This window comes from Macrotis lagotis, chromosome 3, assembly GCF_037893015.1.
Source record: "Macrotis lagotis isolate mMagLag1 chromosome 3, bilby.v1.9.chrom.fasta, whole genome shotgun sequence".
In the NCBI taxonomy this organism is placed as follows: domain Eukaryota; kingdom Metazoa; phylum Chordata; class Mammalia; order Peramelemorphia; family Peramelidae; genus Macrotis; species Macrotis lagotis.
The window spans coordinates 39,430,245-39,452,507 of NC_133660.1; the positions used below are offsets into that span (position 1 = coordinate 39,430,245).

The 22,263-nt window shown below is 37.1% G+C and overlaps 1 protein-coding gene and 1 long non-coding RNA gene across 6 annotated transcripts in view; one reads left to right on the forward strand and one right to left on the reverse strand.

Annotated features, from left to right (window-relative positions):
- The window catches only part of LOC141517497 (uncharacterized), a 42,963-nt gene extending 41,892 nt beyond the window's left edge, over positions 1-1,071 (reverse strand). The window contains exons 1-2 of the long non-coding RNA XR_012476883.1: positions 972-1,071; positions 101-238 (exon numbers count right to left, since the gene is read on the reverse strand). This is a non-coding gene — a long non-coding RNA (uncharacterized LOC141517497). The remainder of the gene's footprint in view (positions 1-100; positions 239-971) is intronic.
- The window catches only part of SHROOM3 (shroom family member 3), a 247,547-nt gene extending 227,531 nt beyond the window's left edge, over positions 1-20,016 (forward strand). For all 5 annotated transcript variants that reach the window (XM_074228540.1, XM_074228541.1, XM_074228542.1 and 2 more), the window contains 4 exons: positions 1,095-1,571; positions 4,922-5,072; positions 11,965-12,237; positions 18,351-20,016. In XM_074228540.1, coding sequence (XP_074084641.1) covers positions 1,095-1,571; positions 4,922-5,072; positions 11,965-12,237; positions 18,351-18,719 — 1,270 coding nt within the window. In that variant the 3' untranslated portion in view covers positions 18,720-20,016. The remainder of the gene's footprint in view (positions 1-1,094; positions 1,572-4,921; positions 5,073-11,964; positions 12,238-18,350) is intronic.
- The last annotated feature ends 2,247 nt before the right edge of the window (positions 20,017-22,263 follow it).

Genomic DNA, 22,263 nt, shown 5'->3' on the forward strand with positions numbered 1-22,263 from the left:
GATCCTCTCAGATTCTAACTTCTTTCAAATGTCCATAAGACAGCCTATTTAGAGAAGAATGTACTAAACCAACCCAGTGGAAGATGCTATTAAGGTTTACCTGCTATCTGTCCATGAAGTCTTTCCAAAGAGTGATCCAACTTCCTTCTTCCAGAGAACTTGCTGATTATAGAGAAGTAATCCAGAGGTCAGAGAAAACCAATCCATAGAATGATCTCTCTTTCCTCAGATAGGTGATCTAATTCAAATAAGAAAAAAACCCCAGTAAGAATCCATCAATAGTAGTTTACCCATATTGAGGGTCGTGGAAATTCAGAGGCAAGATTGCCACAGCTACATTCTCACTGACTCAAATTGAGGAAAGTTATTTACCTTCCCTTTTGGTAGTTTGCAACTTATCTAACTACAGAGTTCAGAATCCCTAAGGAAATAAAGTCATTAGAGTCATTATTTTCTTATAGCTTCTCCATCAGTTCTATGTAATAGGGGACAGTTTTGATAGTCTCTAACAACTACTTTTCAGAAAAATGTTTTATAAAAATGGGATTTTGTGTTTTAAACAAAACACATGGAACTATAAAAGAACTGATTATATTAAATTAGTTATCAAAATATTTAAAGTAACAAATTTATGGTAAGAAGCACTGCTTATTAGCTTATCAAAACAAACAGCCTTGATCCCAGAAGCTTAGGGAATCTCAATGATGATATAAAAAAAATTTTTAATAATAAACTTAGAGATACTCTTAGGGAAGAATTGTCAGATTCAAATGAAAAAAAATCTCTACAGACAACATGTTGACTTAAAAAATCACAAATTAACATTATCCATGTTGCTTTGTATTTTTTTTCCATTGTTAAATATTTCCCAGTTACATTTTAATCTGGTTGGGGCTGTATTTGGGGTGAATTTGACTTTGAAGGGTGGAATGCTTTCCAAATAACCCATTCCATTTGAGGATGAATCCAACCTCTGCTACTGCCCTGTGCCCATTTGTCATAGTTCTGCCCTCTAGGGAGCTGATCTCCACTTTTCCATGACAGGTCCCATTTGCTCTCTGCTCTTCATCATTCATCCCTTCTGTTTCCCACAGCAATTCCATCAGATTGTCCAAGATGACAATCGCAGAATCTCAACGGAGCAGCCCAACTCAAAATTCCAGACCTAACATTTTCAACAAGGTTCTAAACACCAAACAAGGAAGCTCATTATCCAATCCTGATGCCCAGAACCAGCTAGTTGGAACTCTGGGGGAGCCATCTTACCCAGAGCAACCCACCCAGGCCCAAAGTGTTATCCAGAAGCCAAGGAACATGACTCAGGACTTGAGAAAGAACAGCCCTGGCCCTGAGAAAACTCCAGAGGACATCAAGAGAGAGAGCCTAGTCAAGCAGATTGTTCACCAAGACAAATCCCTAGCGGGTATTTTGGATCCAGATTCCAGAATGAAGACCACCATGGACCTGATGGAAGGTTTGTTTCCACAGGGTCCAAGCTTCCTGAAAGAAAGCAATACCCAGAGGAGGTCAATACAGAGAAATACCAGTTTCCCAGTGTCTGAAGGGAGTAGGTAAGTCCCCACTAAGCATAAGATTTGAAATTTACCTGTTGGCTTAGCATATAGGAAAGAAAGAGTATGACCCAATGGATAAAGAAGTAAGTAGGCTTAGAGTCAGGAAGATCTCTATTCAAATTTGGTTTCTTAAATTAACTAGATGACCCTGAATCAATCATTTCATTTTTCTCAACTTCCATATCCTCATTGAAAAAACAGGAAGTTACCCTCACACACTTCATAATGACCTAGCTGTGTGACCTTGGGCAAATCACTTAACCCCATTGCCTTGCAAAAACAAAAAAAAATGGGAGTTTAATTCATTCATTCAACAATTATATAGTGATCACAACAGTAGAATAAAAGACAGTTCCTGCCATCTTTGAGCCTGAAGTCCAATTTAAAAAAAAAAAGGTTGGGAAAAGACAAACTCAGTTTCCATAGGCCTTTGAGAACCAAGAGTCTGTTTCACTGGCCAACTCCACCATGGCTCCAGGAAGTTCACCCCTCTAGGATCAATGCAGTCATCCAATAAAAATGTGTCAACTGCCTACTATGTGGCAAACACTGTGCTAATACAGATTTTTAAAAATGCCTGCCTTCAAGGATTTATAATCTCATGGAACAAGAAAACACAACAGAAAGGTAAAAGAGGAGATACATGCCACTGATTGAAGTGGAAAGTAAAGAGAAAGGAGAATAAGCATTTATAAATTTTGGTGTATGAATAGATAGACAAATAAAGTAAATTCAAGGTAATTTTGGAGGATTACAACTATGGGGGTAAGAGAGCAAGTGTTTGAGCTAAGCCTGTGAAACTACTATTTTGTCATCAGATTCAATAACTTAAAGAACTCAGTTAAGTAGACTGGTGTTATTTTGGGTGATCAAATAATTATGATCCTTTCAGCCATTTTAAGAACTTCGGAAATGAATGGTCCCACCTATACTACAATGATGACTATCAAATGTGAATAATTTATACAAAATGATATTTTTATTTTAAAGGAAGTCCCTTTAAAATGGTTTCCCAGAAAAACTTATAATTTGGTGAGTTATTAAGGACAAACTTTGATTTTTTAATAATCCTAATGAAATTTTGATGCATTTTTGCATTTCAAAGACTTGAGACTATGAAATGTGCAGAAGGTTGGCATGCGCCATCTACTGGTGGGTGGAAGCATTTTCCTTTGTAGGTTTTAATTACAAATTTCTACAAACATCAAAAAAAATCAGAATGTACCACGTGAAGTAACTTAAAATGTCTGAAAAATCCACTTATAAGTTAACTAGATCAGATAAATATGGCTTTATTTTCTCTACTTTTCCAATAACTTGGTGGAAAAGTGAAGGAAAAAATTTAGGGGGGAAAAGTGCACTTTTTTGTTGATAATTAGCATTTATTAGACACCTTCTGTGTGCTGTGCTATGGTATTGGTGTTGATTTGACTTGATATAGCCCAAGGGAATTAGAACTTTCAAGATCAAATTATAAACTGGACCTTCAATAATATAAAAGGCTAGGGCAGCTAGGTGGCACAGTGGCTAGAGCATCGGCCCTGGAGTCAAGAGGACCTGAGTTCAAATTTGGCCTCAGGCACTTCATAATTACCTAGCTGTGTGGCCTCAGGCAAGCCACTTAACCCCATTGCCTTGAAAAAAATAATAATATAAAAGGCTAATGAGATCATACTTATCCAAAAGTACCTAACTTAGGGGCAGCTAGGTGGTATAGCAGACAGCAATGGGCCAGGAGTAGGGGAGGATATGAGTTCAAATATGGCTTCAGACACTTACTATCTGTGTGACCCTGGACAAGTCACTTTACCCAATTTAACCGTATATCTGCCTGATTGGGACAGAAATGGCAAACTATTTCAGTATTTTTGCCAGGAAAACCACAAAGTCAGATACAAAGGAACAACTGAACATCCTAAATGATAAAGGTAGAACTGTTTGCTCTCTCAGTAGGATCTTGTTTGTAGTGGCTTAACTACACAGTAATACAGATTTCTCAATTTCTAGACTGATCATGAAGCCTCCCCTCCCCACCCCCATTTCATTGAGCCAATAATTTATAGGTCTTATGTCTCCTATGCAGGAATTTTTTAAATTCACAGCAAGAATTGAACATGTTGAAACATTACCATATTTGATGGGTACTTGGTTTAGCTAATAAAGTAAATTTAATTATCTTTCAATAACAACACATTTCAACCTATAGACAACTTTGGAAAGGTCATGAGCTTAACACTAAAACACTGACTTTCTTGACCGTCTTGCTTCCCCAAAAGATTAAAATTTTTTGTATCAGTCATTTCATATATTTTCTTAATTTTTCAGTGAGAGAGAGGAGTCATAGTTATTCTTTTTTTTATAGGAGAAAATAAAGCAAAGAACTTGATTATTTTTCCCCTTTTGGAGAAAACATAAATAGAATAAATAACAAGATATAATTAAAATACTAAATATAAATATTGAACATAAATACCTTCCTATCTCTTATTATAGACTTCCAGATTACTCTCCCCAAAGTTTGGACAATTCAGTGTTGCTGATCAGCTCTATCTTAAGAAGCAGCCCAAACATGAGTCATTTGGCAAGGGTCCTTAGAATGAGACAATCTGGGGCAGCTAGGTGGTGCAGTGGATAGAGCACCAGCCCTGGAGTCAGGAGTACCTGAGTTCAAATCTGGTCTCAGACACTTAATAATTACCTAGCCGTGTGGCCTTGGGCAAGCCACTTAACCCCATTGCCTTGCCAAAAAAAAAAAAAAACCCTAAAAAAAAAAAAGAATGAGACAATCTCCAAGGTTTGGAGACAGGAGACCTGGATTCTAGGTCTAACTTGCAACTGTGTCCTTGGACAAGTGACTTAATCTCTCTGGGCTCCACTTTTCTCTCTCTGTCAAATATGAAGACTAAATTGAATGATTTTGTGGATCTAAATGACTTGTCCAATGTCAAGTCATAAGTGATTGGACAGTCAAGACTTCCATTCATCTAATGTTATATGCAAAGAGAAAAGGCAATTACGAAGATAGAATGAGCCCATGTTCTAGTTCTGGCCATAGGACTGAATTGGTGTCAGCTCAAAAATAAGGGTCCTGGATTGTAAGATAGCATCTTTGAACTTCTTTGATTCCCTACTGTCTCTGATGACTTTCTACTTTGAATTTGTCAATTAGTAAATCTCATACTCATGTGTGACAATTATTTCATTAAGTATTTAATTCTAGTTTGCCAGGAAAAGAGTTTGAACTAAATTAAAAATTCACCATTATGAATTGGCCATCTTGGGGGAAATGACATTGCCTCTGATAGCTATGTGTGACTGTGTTCTTATATTTGTCTTTTGTAATTTAGGAGCACAGAAAAAGAAAGAGTGGGAATGTTGATCAACTGCCCTGCCTATTATAATGTCTCAGCACCCAAAGCAGAACTTCTGAACAAGCTCAAATCCATGCCTGCAGAGGGAAATGAGGATGATGACCAACTTGATGTCAATGAAAAGAAGGCAAGTTCAGAGCTGGGACTACTCACGAATGTGGCCATTTAGTCAGTGAACAATCATTCATTTTAGGCATTATGCTAAGTAACAGAGCTACAAAGAAAAGCAAAAAATTAGTTCCTGCTCTCAAGGACCTCCCAGTCTAATGGGGGAGGCACCATGCAAACAACCATGTGCTGCAAACAAAATAAATACTAGATAAATTGTAGATTATCTCAGAGAGAAGGCACTAAGACTAATGAGAATTGGGGAAGATTTTCTTTTTGTTTTTGCAGAGGTGGGATTTTAGCTGAAGCTTGAAGGGAACTAGGCAGCATAGATGAGAGGGGAAGGGTATTCCAGGATACCACCAGTGAAAATGCTAGGGGGGTGGCTAGGTGGTGCAGTGGATAAAGCACTGGCCCTGGAGTCAAGAGAACCTGGATTCAAATCTGGTCTCAGACACTTAATAATTACCTAGCTGTGTGGCCTTGGGCAAGCCACTTAACCCCATTTGCCTTGCAAAAAAACCCTAAAAAAAATGCTAGGGATCAGGAAATGAAGTACAAATAATTCAGTGTTCCTGGATTGCAAAAATATATGTAGTGGGGAGTAAGTTGTAAGAAGATAGGAAAGGTAGGAAGAAGCCAAGTTTGAACCCAACAGAGATTTTATTTGTAATCTTGGAGCTAAAAGGGATCCACTGGTATTTATTAAATGGCAAGATTGGAGACAGGGGAGAAGGGACATGATCAGACCAAAAGATCTCCATGACAGCTGAGTAGAGAGTAAACTGGAATGGAAAGACTTGAGACAGGGACATCGACCAGTACTTCTTACCAGTAAGATATTACTCTAGGACTTCAAAAGACCTCTGGGTTTTGTTTACTTTCTTTACCAGTTCAGGTTCTCACTTCTCCACATTTTAAGAGACAGTCTTTTTCTTGTCTGACAACAAGCATCCCCAAACCTGGGATGGTGCTTTTGGAGCAACCAACCTGACACCAGATACCCAAATTCAATCTTGGCAAAGGGAAGGAACCTCCTACCCATTGTAAAAATGAGAAAACAAAGGAGGGATTTAAATTTGTATTCTCTGCCTGTAGAACAAGAGTTCTTAGCCTAGGGTCTGTGGAGCTTTAAAAAAATGCTTTTAATAACTCATCTATAAAAGCATAATAAGAATGTCCCTAGCTGTCCCTCTTAATCATGGCCTCAGTTCCAAAAACCAACAAAATAGAACTGGGATCCTGTTAACACTGCCAGAATCCTTCAGAATCAAATGTGTTTTATTTTATATATTTTAAGACATTCTGAGAAGAGGTCTATTGACTTCACTACATAAGGGTACCTATACTATATGATGAGACTTCTTGGGTAACCATGTTGGTCATTTAAAGAGGTCCCTTTCCATGGGCAACTAGGATATATTATATATATTAAATATATTAATATTATATATTAATATATTAAATATTAATATATATTTTAAAAACAGTTGGAGAATCAGGATTTAAAGTTTTAGATTCTTAAGGGATAGTTAGTATCACATGGGCAACTAAGTGATGTGGCAGATAGAGTGCCAGTTCTAAGAGTCAGGAAAATTTAAGTTCAAATTCAGCCTTAGATATTACTAGATTTGTGACTCTGGGCAAGTGACTTAGCATTGTTTGCCTCCATTTTCTCATCTATAAAGTAAGCTAGAGAGAAGGAAATGGCAAATCACTCCAGTGTCTTTGCCAAGAAAACCCCAGATGAGGTCACAGAGAGTCAGACATGACTAAAATGATACAACTACATATCTCTTTCTAAGAAAGAAAAAAGGCTCTCTTACAGCAAATTAAATACAGGTATATAAGAAGATATACAATTCCAAAAAAAATCCCAAAGATTTTCTTAATTGAACAAATTCAACAATTTTTTTTTGCTAGAAAATGTACATTTTAAGGAATGATACTTAGTTTGGAGACTGGACGACCATGGTCCCACTAGCTGTATGACCTTGGGCAAGTCACTTTAACTCAGATTCTCAGTTTCCTTATCTGTTAAATGGGGATAATTATGACTGAAGTCCCTACAAATACGTATAATACTTTACAGAGTTTAGAGCTACAGATAAATATAACTTTTACCCTGTATAAGACAAAAATCTTGGTTTGATTTTTGTATCTTTAAGTCACCCTCCCCCCACCATAATTAGAAGCTGATTCTGCAAGTTGGCACTTCGTTACAGCAATACCCAACTGTCTAAGCCTAAAAAATTTCCCCATCTAGACCATCATAAAGGTTCAAAGCAATAACAAACAAAAATGTTAAGAATGGAATTTGTCTTCATAGGGAAATATCCATTCATTAAGGTTATGTGTAAATGTTCAATCTCAAACATTTTTGTCATCATTCTCAATATCAGAGTTGCTCACCCACACTCCTAACCATCAGCTGGAAAACAGAAGCCTTCTATTGGGAGATTTCATAGTGAAATGCTTTCTGGGAAGCCCCTGCCCCCCCAGAGGCTGCCTTCTATCCTTGCTTGGCTCAGACACCAACACTCAAAGGGAATTTGTTGTCAGGTTTCAGTTTCCTCTTGGGTACGATTTTTTTTCAGTGACACAGAAACCAAGAACTTTGTTCTAATATGGTTCTATTTGCTTTCAGCACATCCCTCATCCCACCTCCCATCTCATAGTTCTAGACCTCTCCAACTTATCTACTCTTCTCTTAGAAAATTAGAGTTATCTCTATGGGCAGAAGTGTCTTGAATCTGGACACTCATGTAAAACCTGCTCTGCCTTTTCCCTCTTTCAGCAGTGGGTGCTGGCAGGTCCGTAGCTAATTCTGTGATTAGGGTGACACAGTCTCCTCCTCGAGAGTGTTAATTTTACCCTTTTTCTAACACCTACATCACAGTACACCCACTTCTTGGCATATTCTTTGGCAGGACCACTTGCTGAGCAGCCTCCTCTAAAGGTCTCTTTGGATGTTTTTGTCAAAATGTGGCTTCCATATTCGTTTACTGGAAACATGACTTTTCCAAGCATGTGTTAACTTCATTTAGTCTTTTTAAAAATAATTCTAAAAATTGATAAATAGAATTATGTATTAAAATAGAGGGAGAGTGTCTATTTGTATCTCAGGGTGGCCATTTCCAGGGCAGAGGGGAGAAGACAAAAGAAAATATCTTTGTTGTATATTTAAAAGGAATGGCAAGTTTACACGTAGATTTGTGTACAATCACTTTTTTGGTCATACTCTGTTATGGAAATGCTTATTTTATTCTATAAATTAAAAATAAAATAAATAAAAAATAAAAATAATTTTATGTGAGGCCAGTTGAACCAATTTCCCAGATTCTCCCCTTCCCCCACCCCCCTGACACATACCCCTTGGCATTTCTTATGGATATTCACCACCACTCTGGACAGTAGTCTCTTATAAATTGAACCTTCAGTTCATCTTTGCAAGTTTGATTTGCCTGCCTTAAATGTCAGGCTAGCTTTTTACCTGTTGCCCTTTCCCCCTTTGCTAATTTGATGTTTACTTGGAAAACATACCTTTCAGTTAAGTTGCAACAGACATGTATTACTTTCCCCTCAGCAAGGAACTGTCCTAGGATACAAAAAAATGAAATAAGACACAAACACTCCTCTCAAAACACTAACAACCTTATTTAAGGGGGGGAATGCTTGCAAAAACTATGCTCTAAGACCTAGAGTGCTCAGTACAAAGGAGAGATCCAAAGTGTTATTAAAAATTTAAGAAGCTGGGGTGGCTAGGTGGCACAGTGGATACAGCACCAGCCCTGGAGTCAGGAGTACCTGAGTTCAAATCTGACCTCAGACACTTAATAATTACCTAGCTGTGTGGCCTTGGGCAAGTCACTTAACACCATTAGCCTTGCAAAAAAACTAAAAAAAAATTAAGAAGAGGGTCAGCTAGGTGGTACAGTGGAAAGAGCACCAGCCCTAGAGTCAGAAGCCCCTGAGGTCAAATCCAGCCTCAGACACTTAATAATTACCTAGATGTGTGACCTTGGGCAAGTCACTTAACACCATTGCCTTACAAAAATAAAAAAAAATGATATGGAAGAAATCATGTTTACCTGTAGGAGGGAGCATAGCTACTTGTATAATTGGCAACTGAATTGGTCCTTGAAGGAAGAGAATTTCCAGAGGTGGATAATGAGTGGCAAGGAAGAGAGGAACAGTTCATTATGACTCTCTGTGACCCCCATTTGGGGTTTACTTGAGGAGACAAAAAATAAAATAAACCAATATCTTAAGTAAAACTCTAAAATCAGAGAAAAGTTTACTTATAGAAATGGAGAGATTTGATAGAAAAGGTAAAGGAGATCCTCTGAGAATACAGTTTCATTAAAAGAGATTAAACAAAATGTAGGGACAGAGGACTGCCTTTAAACAGTGGCTGACTGTTTCTTCAAATACATTTTCCCTCATATCATTATTCCCCTAGAATAGCTAAGTAGCTATTTCAGTACTTTGGTTCTGTGATCTCTGCAATGTGAGTGACCTCTTCAAGGACTGTGGTCTACTTAGGGCTTCTTGTTCTGTGAATTCATAGTTCATGCTCTTCCATCAATCCTCTATCTAACATAACAAGGGACCTGCTACTGGATGTCTTGACATTGCATGCCAACCCAGGTAGGTAGAGAGGTAGTGAGAAAGAATTCAACCATTTATATATTCCCAATGCACTTTTTTTGGGGGGAAAGCAATATGACTTGCCCAAGGTCACCCAACTAGCAAGCTTCAGTCTGAGGTCAAATTTGAACTCAGGTCCTCCTGACTCCAGGGCCAGTAGTATCCACTGTACCACTTAACTGCCCCTCCACGGTGTACTTTTAATAAAAAGAGACATTTTTAATATTTATCTCCTTCAAGAATATTAACTCCACAGGGTGGCTAGGTGGCGCAGTGGATAAAGCACCGGCCCTGGAGTCAGGAGTACCTGGGTTCAAATCCGGTCTCAGACACTTAATAATGACCTAGCTGTGTGGCCTTGAGCAAGCCACTTAACCCCATTTGCCTTGCAAAAATCCTTAAAAAATATTAATATTGGAATTTAGAATATTAACTCCAAATCTATTCAATGACTACGTGCCTTGAAGAATACATTTTGAGAACAGAAAATAGCTAGAGGAGAAAATAAGGCAGTACATGAAAAATATTGCATCGGGTGACCCTACTGGTAAATGTACAAATGCAGAGAAGGTAGAGACTAAACAAAGCAAAAACAGGCAGGAAAGAAGTGGGTTGATGACCAAATGACCTCGAAAACTGCTCTCCAGCTCTTGAGCCAGCAGATGATACACTTTGCCTTCCTGCCAAGCCTGGAATGAGCTGATCTCTGCTCTTCCATAGCTGCGGTCTGGCCACCCTCCCTCCAAAGCCTCTAATCTCCAATAGGCACTGCCTACACTTCCTGGCTGCTCCCCCTTCCATCTTTTCTTTAATGGTGGCCACTAGTAACTGTTTATTCTACTGCATTTGGAATCGAAGGAGTACCAAATGGAAGTAGAAAAGAAGTGAGACAATTGCTTTCCTCAATCTTCCTGTTATTCACTGGGCCACAAATAATAGGCCCAAAAGTAACTTTATCAGAAAATGAATGTTGAAAATTGTCTTTAAACATAATTAGAAAAAATATTTTTTTTTTTAAAAGAGAAATGGCTGTAGAGGTCATCCATCCCTATATCCCACCTCTTCTCCTACTAGAACCATCCCATCTCCTTCCTTATTTTGTTCTGTAGTGGTTTTTATGTGCCTCTCCACCTAAATGATAAACTTTTTGTTGTTGTTGTTTTTTGCAAGGCAAATGGGGTTAAGTGGTTTGCTCAATGCCACACAGCTAGGTAATTATTAAGTGTCTGAGGCCGAATTGGAACTCAGGTCCTCCTGACTCCAGGGCTGGTGCTCTATCCACTGCGCCACCTAGCCACCCCTAATGATAAACTCTTTAAGTCTTTGAGTCCTCTAAATCATGTGTTCCACACAAAACCCATACTACCTGATGAAGGTAGTAAGAGCAGGGAGGCTAAAAGGCAGCAAGATAGCACTGTAGAGAGAGCACTAAATATGAAGTCAGAAAACTTGAGTTCAAATACAACCTCAGATAGTTACTAGCTATATGACCTTGAGCAAGTCATTTTCATTATCTGTAAAATGGTTTTAATACACAGAGTTGTGAGATAAATGGAGATACCACTTTATAAACCTCTAAATACCATTCAAGCTTTAACTATTGTTGCCCAAGGTCACAGAGAAGAGCTGAGATTTGAATCCAAATTCAGCAGTGTGATTCCCATTCATTCTACACAGCCTCTCTTTTTTTAAAAAAAAATTATTTATTTTTAAATTTTACAATTTTCCTCCAATCCCACTTCTTTCCCCCACCCCCCCCAACAGAAGGCAGTCTGTTACTCTTTACATTGTTTCCATGATATACATTGATCTAAACTGAATGCATTGAGAGAAATTATATCCTTAAGAAAAAATAAAATAAAATATAAGAAAGAGATAGTAGAATTACATAATAAGAAAATGGAGTTTTAATTAAAGGTCATATCCTTTGGTCTTTATTCAAATTCTACAATTCTTTGGATACAGATGGTATTCTCCATTGCAAATAGCTCAAAATTGTGCCTGATTGTTGCACAGAAGGAATAAGTAAGTCCATCAAGGTTGATCATCGACCCCCATATTGCTATTAGGGTGTATAGTGTTCTTCTGGCTCTGCTCATCTTGCTTAGCATCAGTTCATGCAAATCCCTCCAGGCAGCCTCTCTTTTGAATTGATTCTTGTGAAATTTGGGTTGGCAAAGGGATGGCAACTAAGCCTGGCACCAGCCTCCATTTTGTTCTGGATTTTAATGTTCCATTGTGTTTCTCCGTTACTGTTACAGGCAAAACTCATCGGAAGCCTGAGACTTAAACTGGAGTCCCTGAGAGAAGCAAAGGAAAGCTTACTGATGGACATCAAGCTCAACAATGCCCTTGGGGAAGATGTGGAAGCTTTGATCAGCAAATTCTGCAAGCCCAATGAATTTGACAAATACAAGATGTTCATAGGTGACCTGGACAAGGTTGTGAACCTCTTACTTTCCCTCTCAGGACGATTGGCCCGAGTAGAAAATGTCCTCAGTGGCCTGGGTGAAGATGCTGATAGTGAAGAGCGGGTAGGTAATCTAAGTCATCAGTTGAGCATTTATGGAGCACCTGCTGTGTACCTATCATCTATACAAAATTCAGATCAATATACATTTATTAAGCCAGGCTGGGGATACAAAGAAAGGCAAAAGATAGCCCTTCCTGTTGAGCTCACAGATTGAATTCTCTTAAGATCTACTTCCTAACTATCACATATATTGAGGGGACTGGGTCGGTGCATATAAAAGAGAAAGATCCAAATGTGCAAGTCATACCTATAGAACTGCTGATCCAGAAAGTAATTGGAAAAGAAACCTGAGGGTCTAAGTGCCTCTCTTCAATATCCCACCCCTGGTTCTCCCTAAAGTGGATTAGTTGAGATACTGATCATTAAAGAAAAAAAAACTTAAAAGATGAAAACTGTCAGGGTATATGACTTGCAATTGGGAACATGGGTTGGCTATATCTCAAGGAGTGGAAATGTACCATGGCATCAAGGAAAGTAAGAGGTTATGGCAACTGAGAATCTCATTTTATGACCTCATTGTATTCATGGCAGGAGAGCTGAGGCAGGTATAATGTACTCAAGAAAAGGACTAATTTGATATATTGGGAGGCCTTTTACTGCTTTGGGGCTGGGGTGGGGGGGTCTCCTAGCAGCTTTCTCAGATTCTGCCATTGTGCACTATTGAAGCCATGAGTGTTATTAATTCAGTCTTCCCAACCACTGCAGCACACACAGGAGAACTACACTCTCTCTCAAAGAATCATAGAATCATATTAAAATCATATTAAAAGTTCAAAAGGACTTTGTAGATCATTTGTCCATTGTTCACATGAGGAAACTGAGATCTGTAGAGGAGACATGAATTACCCAAAATTACACAGCAAGCTAATATTGGCACTTGGACTAGAATTCAAGGTTTTGGTCAAAGAAAAAAAGGAAATCTACTTGGTAGTTTTCTTATATATTTAAAAGGAGTAGCAAGCTGTGCATAGTAGATTTGCAATTTATTGTACAATCATCTTTTTTATTATACTATGTTATAGAAATTTTTTTATTCCATAAATTAAAGCTAAAAAAGTTTACTTTTAAAAAATTAAAGTCTGGGGTGGCTAGGTGGAGCAGTGGATAGAGCACTGGCCCTGAAGTCAGGAGTACCTGAGTTCAAATCCAGCCTCAGACACTTAATAATTACCTAGTTGTGTGGTCTTGGGCAAGCCACTTAACCCCATTTGCCTTGCAAAATAAAAAAAATTAAAATAAATTAAAAAATTAAAGTCTGGCACAGAGATTATAAGTGGTACTTCCCTAAATTTTCTTTATGTCTTAGACAAGAGTCTTCTTGTAGTGGAGGGGTTTTTATTATTTATTTTTATTTTTATTTTTATTTATATAATTTCTTATTAAATATTATATTAAATATTATAGTGTTATTTTATATTTTATAATATAATTAAATATGTAATTATATATTTTCTTTTTATTATTAAATTTTAGTTTAAATTTTTGTAAAATTTACTAGTTTAGGGCCAAATTAGACAGGAGTAGAAGAAATTATCCAAGGCCACCAAGCATGATCCTTTTTATTTGGAGACTAGGGTCTTCTAGCTCACGCAGTCTAGAAATGCAGCATCCACTCAGAGACCTGATCCTGCTACAGATGAACTCCAGAACTTCAACCTGCTCCGTGTCTACCCTTGGCTAATTCTCTCTTCCATTCTGGTGCTAGACTTAGTGAGGTCATCTATTTGCTTTTATCTTATTTCTGCTCAGGAATCCTGAGCCCAATCATGCCACCAGGCTCTACCTCCCTGGTATCAGAGCCCACCAGGGCACACCTCTTTGGAAACTTTAAAGACGAGTAGGTTATTTAGTATGACTATCAGATGCCAGACAGCTAAGACTAGGTTAAGTATCTTTCCTTCCTCAAATATTTCCATCTTTCCTTCAACTAGTCATAAAGGGAGTCAATATGGCAGATGAATGGGACTATAGAATGGTTTCCATGTAGTCTTTTCAAAATCCTTTCTCACTTCTTCCCAAAGGAAAAATTTCACTTAAAAAAGAACAAAAAAACAAACAAAGAGGCTTAAATGCAAGCACCAGATTGCTAACCTAGTTTGATTTCACTATTCCATATACACAGGGGAGATGGGGATGTTCTGAACATTCACCTCCTAAGGGACATTGCAGAAGAGTGTTTTTCTCCTTCCTTCCTAATCTTTCTCCTTCCTTCTCCCCAATCCAATTGTGGGAGTGATGCAAAGAAGTCATCTTGATCTTGGCTACACAATGGTTATCACATTTTTAAAGAAGGAAATGAAATAGATGGTGGGTTAAATTTAAGTATAAAGGCTGTTTTGGAGCATTTTGCCTTTCAAATTCATAGTCTCTAAGTTGATGATGCAGTTTTCTTGATTTGTTCTAAAATATTTCTGTTTTTATTTTTTCTCTAAGTAACAGCTTAGGTCTTTAGGGAAATTGACTGGGGGATTTGGGGAAAGGAGGCATTAATTAATCTTCAGGGAACTCTCCCATGTGAATGTGTGTGTATGTGCTTCAATGGATCTTTGTAACCTTTGGATGGATTGGTTTCTATTTTAAATTTTGCAAATAATTTTTCTCCTAAAAATCAAAAATCTTTTTATAACTCCTCTGATTAAACTTTAAATTATAAATTAAAACCATCCCTTGTTATATCACACATTGGGCCAAATCTTATTAAAGTTTTTTTAAATAAAAATCAACTGGGATATAAATATACCCTATTGAACTTTTTTCCCTCAACATAGTTTTATATAATGTCCTTTTCCTCTCTCTCTCTCTCTCTCTCTCTCTCTCTCTCTCTCTCTCTCTCTCTCTCTCTCCCTCCCTCCCTCTCTCTCTCTCTCTCTCTCTCTCTCTCTCCCTCTCTCTCTCTCTCTCTCTCACACACACACACACACATACACACACGCACACACGCACACACACACACACACACACACACAAACACAAACACAGAAATGCTAGCTATTTTTCAGTGAGTGCTCTAATTACTTTTCAAAATTTTATTTGATCCCTTTCACACAATTAGCTTTCTAAGCTCCCAGGAGCAAGACAAAAAAGAGAAAGGTTGATGTTTATCATAGATATAATAGGACTTTTCCAGGAATAGAACCATGGGCATTCAAAAATGCCAGGCCCTTCCTCCCTTGCAAGGACTGAAGGATTTTTCTGCCATCCCCCCAATATCCCTAAAACAAATGCTAAATTCAGGAAAAATTAGCCTGTGTTGATTTTGGAATAGGATTGTCTGATATTTGATTCAAAGAAATGAAAATTTTCATCAATATCTTTTCTTTTTAGGCAGTTTGGTCATATAGAAGATTGAGTTTTGGACTTAGAGTCAATAAGACCTGGATTTGAATCTTCCCTCAAAAGTTTAGTAATTGTGTGGGCATATCATTTAATCTTTTATTTGAATTTCCTCATGTATAAAATGGGGCTAATAATGACTCCTACTAGAGTAGCCAGGTGGTGCAGTAGAAAGATAGCGAAGCCTAGAGTCAGGAAAACCCAAGTTCAGATTTGACCTTGAACACTTATGAGCTGTGTGACCTTGGAAAAGTCACTTCATCTTGATTGCTTCAAAAAAAAATCCCAAAACCCTAGGGTAGTTGTGAGGATGAAATGAAATAATGTTTGCAAAAATTAAATAAAGCATTACAAAAGCATCAACTGTTATTGTTACATCATCTTGCTTTCTAATTGTACCCTCCTCACTCAACTCCCAAGTGAACCATCCCTTGTAACATCAAAGGAAAATGAAATAAAGCAGGTCAACAAAACTAATCTAGACTTCAACTGAGTCTGACAGTATAGCCAGTTCCATTCCCATAGTCCCCAACTTAGAGTATTTATGAAGTATATGCTGTGGTAAACACCTTTTCCAACAAAGGGAGGAAGGTACATTTTCTCGTTTCTTCTTTGGATCTATAATGGCACGATGCTGTTTCATTTTTTTTTCTGGTTGTTGAAGGGAAGCTGGTAAGATAATGAATGTAGCATTGGACCTGGAATCAGGAAGACCTAAGTTCAAATTTAGCTTCAGATACTAAATTTGGATCTCTGGAAAAGTCATCTCCATTTGCCTCAGTTTCCTCAACTGTAAAAAAGGATAATAATAGCACCAACCTCTCAGAATAGTTGTGGAGATCAAATGAAATAATAGTTGCTCCTTGAATATAATAGACACTATATAAATGCTTATTCCATTCCCCTTTCCCTTCCTTTACATTGCAGTCATTGTGCTTGGGGTAGGTGGGGAGAGACATTCTCAGAAGATGACAGAGTAGGTCAGAAATTTATGGACTCTTCAGATTTCTTCCAAAAACAAACAGAAAATTACCACATAATGGTCAAAGACCAGTAAAAATAAAGGGGTAATGCTTTTGTCCTTTTAAGACAATTTAAGAGGACCAGAGTGGTTTTGGTTTGCTGGCTGTGTCCACTCCTTATCAGTTCATATAGATTTTCCCAGGGTTCTTTGAATCCTTTACATTCATCCTTTATTATGGCCAATAATAAATCTAATAGATTCATGTATCTCATCTTGATAAGTTAACATCATCCCAGAGTTTGAATTATTTTGTCTTCTCTTCAAGAAGTCCTCAAGTTAGAGTATGGGGATCTCTGAGCACTTTTCAGTGGTTGGTTCACAAGGTCAACATTTTTTTTCAAACTAATAAGATTTTTAATTTCTAACATTAAAAAGGTACATAACACATAAATAAGTTATTTAGGAATAGAATGCTGAGATAAAAAATATTTTGAGAACCACTATTCTGTACTATGCAAATTAACTGAAAGTATATAGATAATATCTTTTTGGTGGGAAGGGGAATAGGTGGACAAAATGAAACTTTCAATTTTAGGTCTGACTAATGTTACAAATCATCTGTTAAAAAATTATTCTAAATTTAGTCAGTAAACCAAAGAATTTGATAAGAAGGTAGCATGATTTAGTAAGTTATATAATGACTACTCAGTGTCCCAGACTGGGCAGTTTTGGGAGAATGGCTGCAGACTGGCTTCCATTGAGGGAGCTTTATCTCTGTGTCTCTACATCAGTTAAGTCACAGGCCCCATCCAGAAACAAATGAAAGTCAAAACAACAATAGTAATCATAAAAGCCAATTAAACTTTCTGGGTTCTAATTCTGTTCTGTTACGGTATTACAAAGTCATCAAGTCCAGAAAAAAAGAGAAAATATTGAGAAACTAAAACTGTCACTGTTAATGAGTATATTCTCCTTCAGGCAAGGATTAAAGATGCGGGGAGAAGGGAATTCTGGATAATTCAGTCATGTTCTCACTATTATTAATTCTTCTCCACTCCCCAGGAAAAAGTGTTGTGGGGATGTCATAGCTTCAACTGCCTTCAAATAGCCCCATCAGACTGAAACTGGTGAATACCTCAGTGGAGGCTTCTTCATGAGCAAAGTTTATCATTTTCATAATTATGATTTATGATTATTTTTATTTCATAATACTATGATATATAATGATCATGTATTATATAATTTATTGTGATATGTTAGTATGATTATATTTATTTGTGATTTCTTATATAATTCATAATAATTTATAAAATAGTATGAATTATTTATAGGTACAAATGCATAGAAATTTTAGGAATGTTAGAAAATTAATAAGAATATTAGTAATTGAGGATGATGATAGCTTACATTAAATATTATGTCATTTGATAACAACCTGGGAAGTGAATGCTATTTATTTTCTCCATTTGACAGTTGAGGAAACAAGGCAAACAGAGGTCACCTAGGTTTAAACTGTACTCTTCTTGCCATTAGGCCTGGTACTTTATTCCATGTGCCACCTAGCTGGACAAGTATAACAATAATGTTATACTTTATATATATTTTATGTTATATTTTATATATACTTTAATGTTACCCTAGTGATGACGCCAGTTAGGCTTTTGTAGGATGAGTTTCTGCACCTTATTGGCATTGTTTCTTATATGGAAGGTGACTGGTGTGCCTGCTCTTCTTCAGTGTCTTCATAGGGCATTTAAAGTTGTTCCTTCCTTACTATTCTTGCCTTGTTAATTAACCTGCTTCCTTTGATGTGGCAGAGCTCTCTAAATGAGAAGAAAAAGATGTTGGCTGGCCAACACCAAGATGCTCGGGAGCTCAAGGAGAACCTGGACCGGAGAGAGCGTGTGGTTTTGGACATCTTGGTCAATTACCTCACCATGGAGCAACTCCAGGACTACAAACACTTTGTGAAGATGAAGTCAACGCTCCTCATTGAGCAGCGGAAACTGGAGGACAAGATCAAACTTGGCCAGGAGCAGCTCGGCTGCTTGTTGGAGAGTCTTCCTGGGGACTTCTTCTCCAAGACCAAGCCTCCACCTGCCCTTGTGCTTCCTGAAACTGAGGCAACCTCCAACGGGGGCTCTGTGTTCAGAAGTGGGCTTCCAACACTCACCTCTTCACTTTAGCTTTGCCTTACAGATCCAGTGAAAACTGATCTTTATTCTCAAGATTATTTAAACTGATCGATTTTCAAATTACAGTCTGCTAAAAAAAAATTATGGGGTTTGGCATTTTTAAGGGGGGGGAAGGTAACAGAAAAATATACAGTTCTGGGTTTGTTTGCTTGTTTTTTTCTTCTTCCAACTGCCCAAAATATAAACCTTTCTGTTTTTCCAAGTTAGGGAGCAAAGTAATGAAACTGGGGGTTGGTTAAAGGGTGATTGATTTTTTTTTAGTTTTTAACCAGACTGGATCAACATTAAATAAGTAAGTTTTACCTTCAGGAATGTGAACTGGTCTGCCTTCTCCTGGGCAAAGTGATAGAGTAGAGTTATGCAATAAAGAATGATCTGTAACATAAAGTCTTTTAAAAAAAATATGAAGAGAAAGGGGAAACACCCTGAACAATGTCAATATTTATATTTTTTAAATGAATGAGGATGTGTAAATGTTTGTTTATATGCTAATCAGTTACTTGACTCTGGTGGACACAGCAAATCCTGTTGGATTGGTGCCTTTGGTAAAAAAAAAAAAAAACCTTTTAATAAAACAAAAAAAAAATCCAAAGATATTTACACCAAGTTTGAGAATTTGTGTTTCCCCCCTCTTCTCTCCCCCTACACTCCCCCTTTTTGTTTCTTTTCTCTGTCTCCTCACCTTCATTTGTTTCTTTCTGTCTTTGAGTGTTTCTCTATCTCTCCCTCTATTTCTCCTGTCTCTTCTCTCTGCCTCTCCCTATCTCTCTTCAGTTCACTCCCTCCTCCATTCAGTTATTCTCTTGTCTTCCCTTTCTCTGTCTCTATCTCTTCTTTCCTCCCTTCTCCCTTCCCTCACCTTTCCCTGTGCACTCGCTCTTGTTCTCTCTCTCTCTCTCTCTCTCTCTCTCTCTCTCTCTCTCTCTCTCTCTCTCTCTCTCTCTCTCTCTCTCCCTCCTCCCCCCACCTCCACTCTGTCTCTCCTGTCCCCGCCTCTTTGTATCTCTTTATCTAAAGCAAGGAGAAAATTGTATTCCAACTTAGGCTACCCTGAATAGAAAATGTTCCCAGCCTATGTCCTTATCCCTGTGTCATGATATTTAGGGATGGTATCAGAACTGAGGAGCCCTGGGTCCAAGTCCCACATCTGAAGTGTGACTGTTTCCTGGGGACATCATTTCACCTCTTGATGGTGTCAAACTCGACCACAAGTAGTTGTGCCACCAAAACCCATGTTAAAATGTAATTGGAAAGTGTTTAACAAAAAATAAATTAAAATACAACTTGGTGTGATTGTGTGGTTTTCTAAGTCAATGTGCAGCCTCTAGGGGTGGGTTTCTATTTGAATTTGACTTTATTGTTCAAAGCTGCTCTAAATTTAAATTAGAGAATGTGTGGACCTGCCCTGGTGGAGGGAAGGTCCTCCTTGGGAGTTCCCTAACCAATTAAATTCCATTTCCTAGCTATCATATCATTCATTGTATTCAAGTACAGGATACAGTCACAATTTATTAAAAAATGAGGCAAGTTCAAAATGGAAATGGGATCATTTCCCTAGCCAATACAGAGTTGAGCAGCCAACCCTGCTGATTTAAATTTTCTAAGGTTAAAAGGTACAATTTTAAATGCCCAGCCCCCAGTTCAAATTCTGTACTCAAATTAAATGTGTGTTACAATCAGCTCGAAGTGACTTAGGGAGTCAAATGTTAAATTTTCAGTCTGAGGGGTTATAGCTCAGAAATCAGCAAACTTTTACAAATAAGGATTTGATTTTTTTGTTCTGTTGATTGTCTAGACTTAAGAAAGTGATGGAGAAAATATTAAACTGTCATAGGAGAGAAAGCCAGTTCTTAACCATTTACCAGGACACTCCTGGAATTTCTAGAGTCTGACAATATGGTGTTCTGGTGTTTGTTTTACCTTCCTAATGAAATTTACACAGTGTTTTAGGGATGCTTTTTTGTTTGATTACTTTTTTCTAAAATGGAGGAACTTTCCAGCAACAATTTTCTGACATCCCATCATCATGTCAGAGATTTTATTTCCATTGTCTATTTTTATAGAGGATATTTCATACTACCAGATTGTCTTGCCCTTAATATAATCAAGAAAAGATGGAAATGAAGTGGAAGAACCAAAACCTTTTGGTCATCCCAGCATTTTCAGTGAACTTACCACTGAATCAAGTAAAAGGCATTTATTTAACTAGTAGTTAACTAGGTTGGCAAAATTACTCCATTGGAGGACTATATGGCTAACTGTTGCCATGAATAGAACTGAGTTATATGTCAGGAGATGAGAGAGCAAGAGTGAAATTAATTTATTTGGAGTGCAAAGTTATTAAGTGGTATTTTTAAAATTCTTGTTAGTATTTCATTCCTTTAAAAAGTCATGATTTTAGAACTCTTACACCACAACTTTTTTTTTGCTCCCAGATACCTGTATCCATGCTAAATTCAAAACAAAAACTCAAAGGTCACCATTAAGTATGGTTTTTTGTTTGTTTTTTTCTAAAATGGTGAAACCTTCTTGCAACGTTTTTCTGACATCCCTTCCTTATGATTTGCTCTTGGATATGTTAAAAAAAATGACACTAAGACTTTTTTTCCAGGATAGCCATTCTTTTCATAGAGACTTAGAGCTGAATGGGCTCTTAATGTTTTTCAAGACTATGAATTGAAAGTACATGTAGGTGATGTTAATCTGAACTTCAAATCCAGCATCAAATGCTTTTTAAATGTTTGACCCTAGGTAAGTCATGTCACCTTAGTTTCCTCAAATATAAAATAGGAATCATAACAATACCTCCAAGGATTGTTGTGAAGATCAAATGAGATAATATTTGTAAAATACAACACGGTGTTATATAGAACATAAAAAGTTACTATTCCAGTTCTAACTAGGATTCTGTGGACTTACATGCAAGTAGCCCCTGTCATAGACATTAAGTTGATGATACAAGAGTTTAATAGCATAACTGCATAGTTTAATAAGGTAAAGACAAAGTGAACATTCAAGGGAGATTATAGAATAAGGCCAAAGGAGGATGACACAAGAAAATCCATTGCATGTCATCCTGAGAAAAGATGTGTATAGACTAATGCCTAAACATCTTGATGAAATTCAGCAGTATTTTGGGGACTAAAATGCCAACACCTTTAGAACTTGCTTTTCCTAGGTTTCTTTCATCAAAGAACATTTTCTAAATAATTCAATCTTTAATAATTCAGTCATTTTCTAAATAATTCAGTTTTTAATAGTTCAGCAAATCCTGCTGATTTAAATTTTCTAAAGGCAAAATTCCATCATGTATATATATATATATATATACATATATATATGTATATATATATATATATAATCCTAAAGTGAATGAATTTTGAAAAAGACCCCTCTTGTAATCTTTCAACAGTCTTTGGAAACACTTTCCCCTAATTCTTTTGTTATAAAGAAATTTTGCTATATTGGGTATTACTTGAAATAAATGATGAGCTAGATCTTAAAAATCTAATTGTTATGCATAAATAACTGCAAT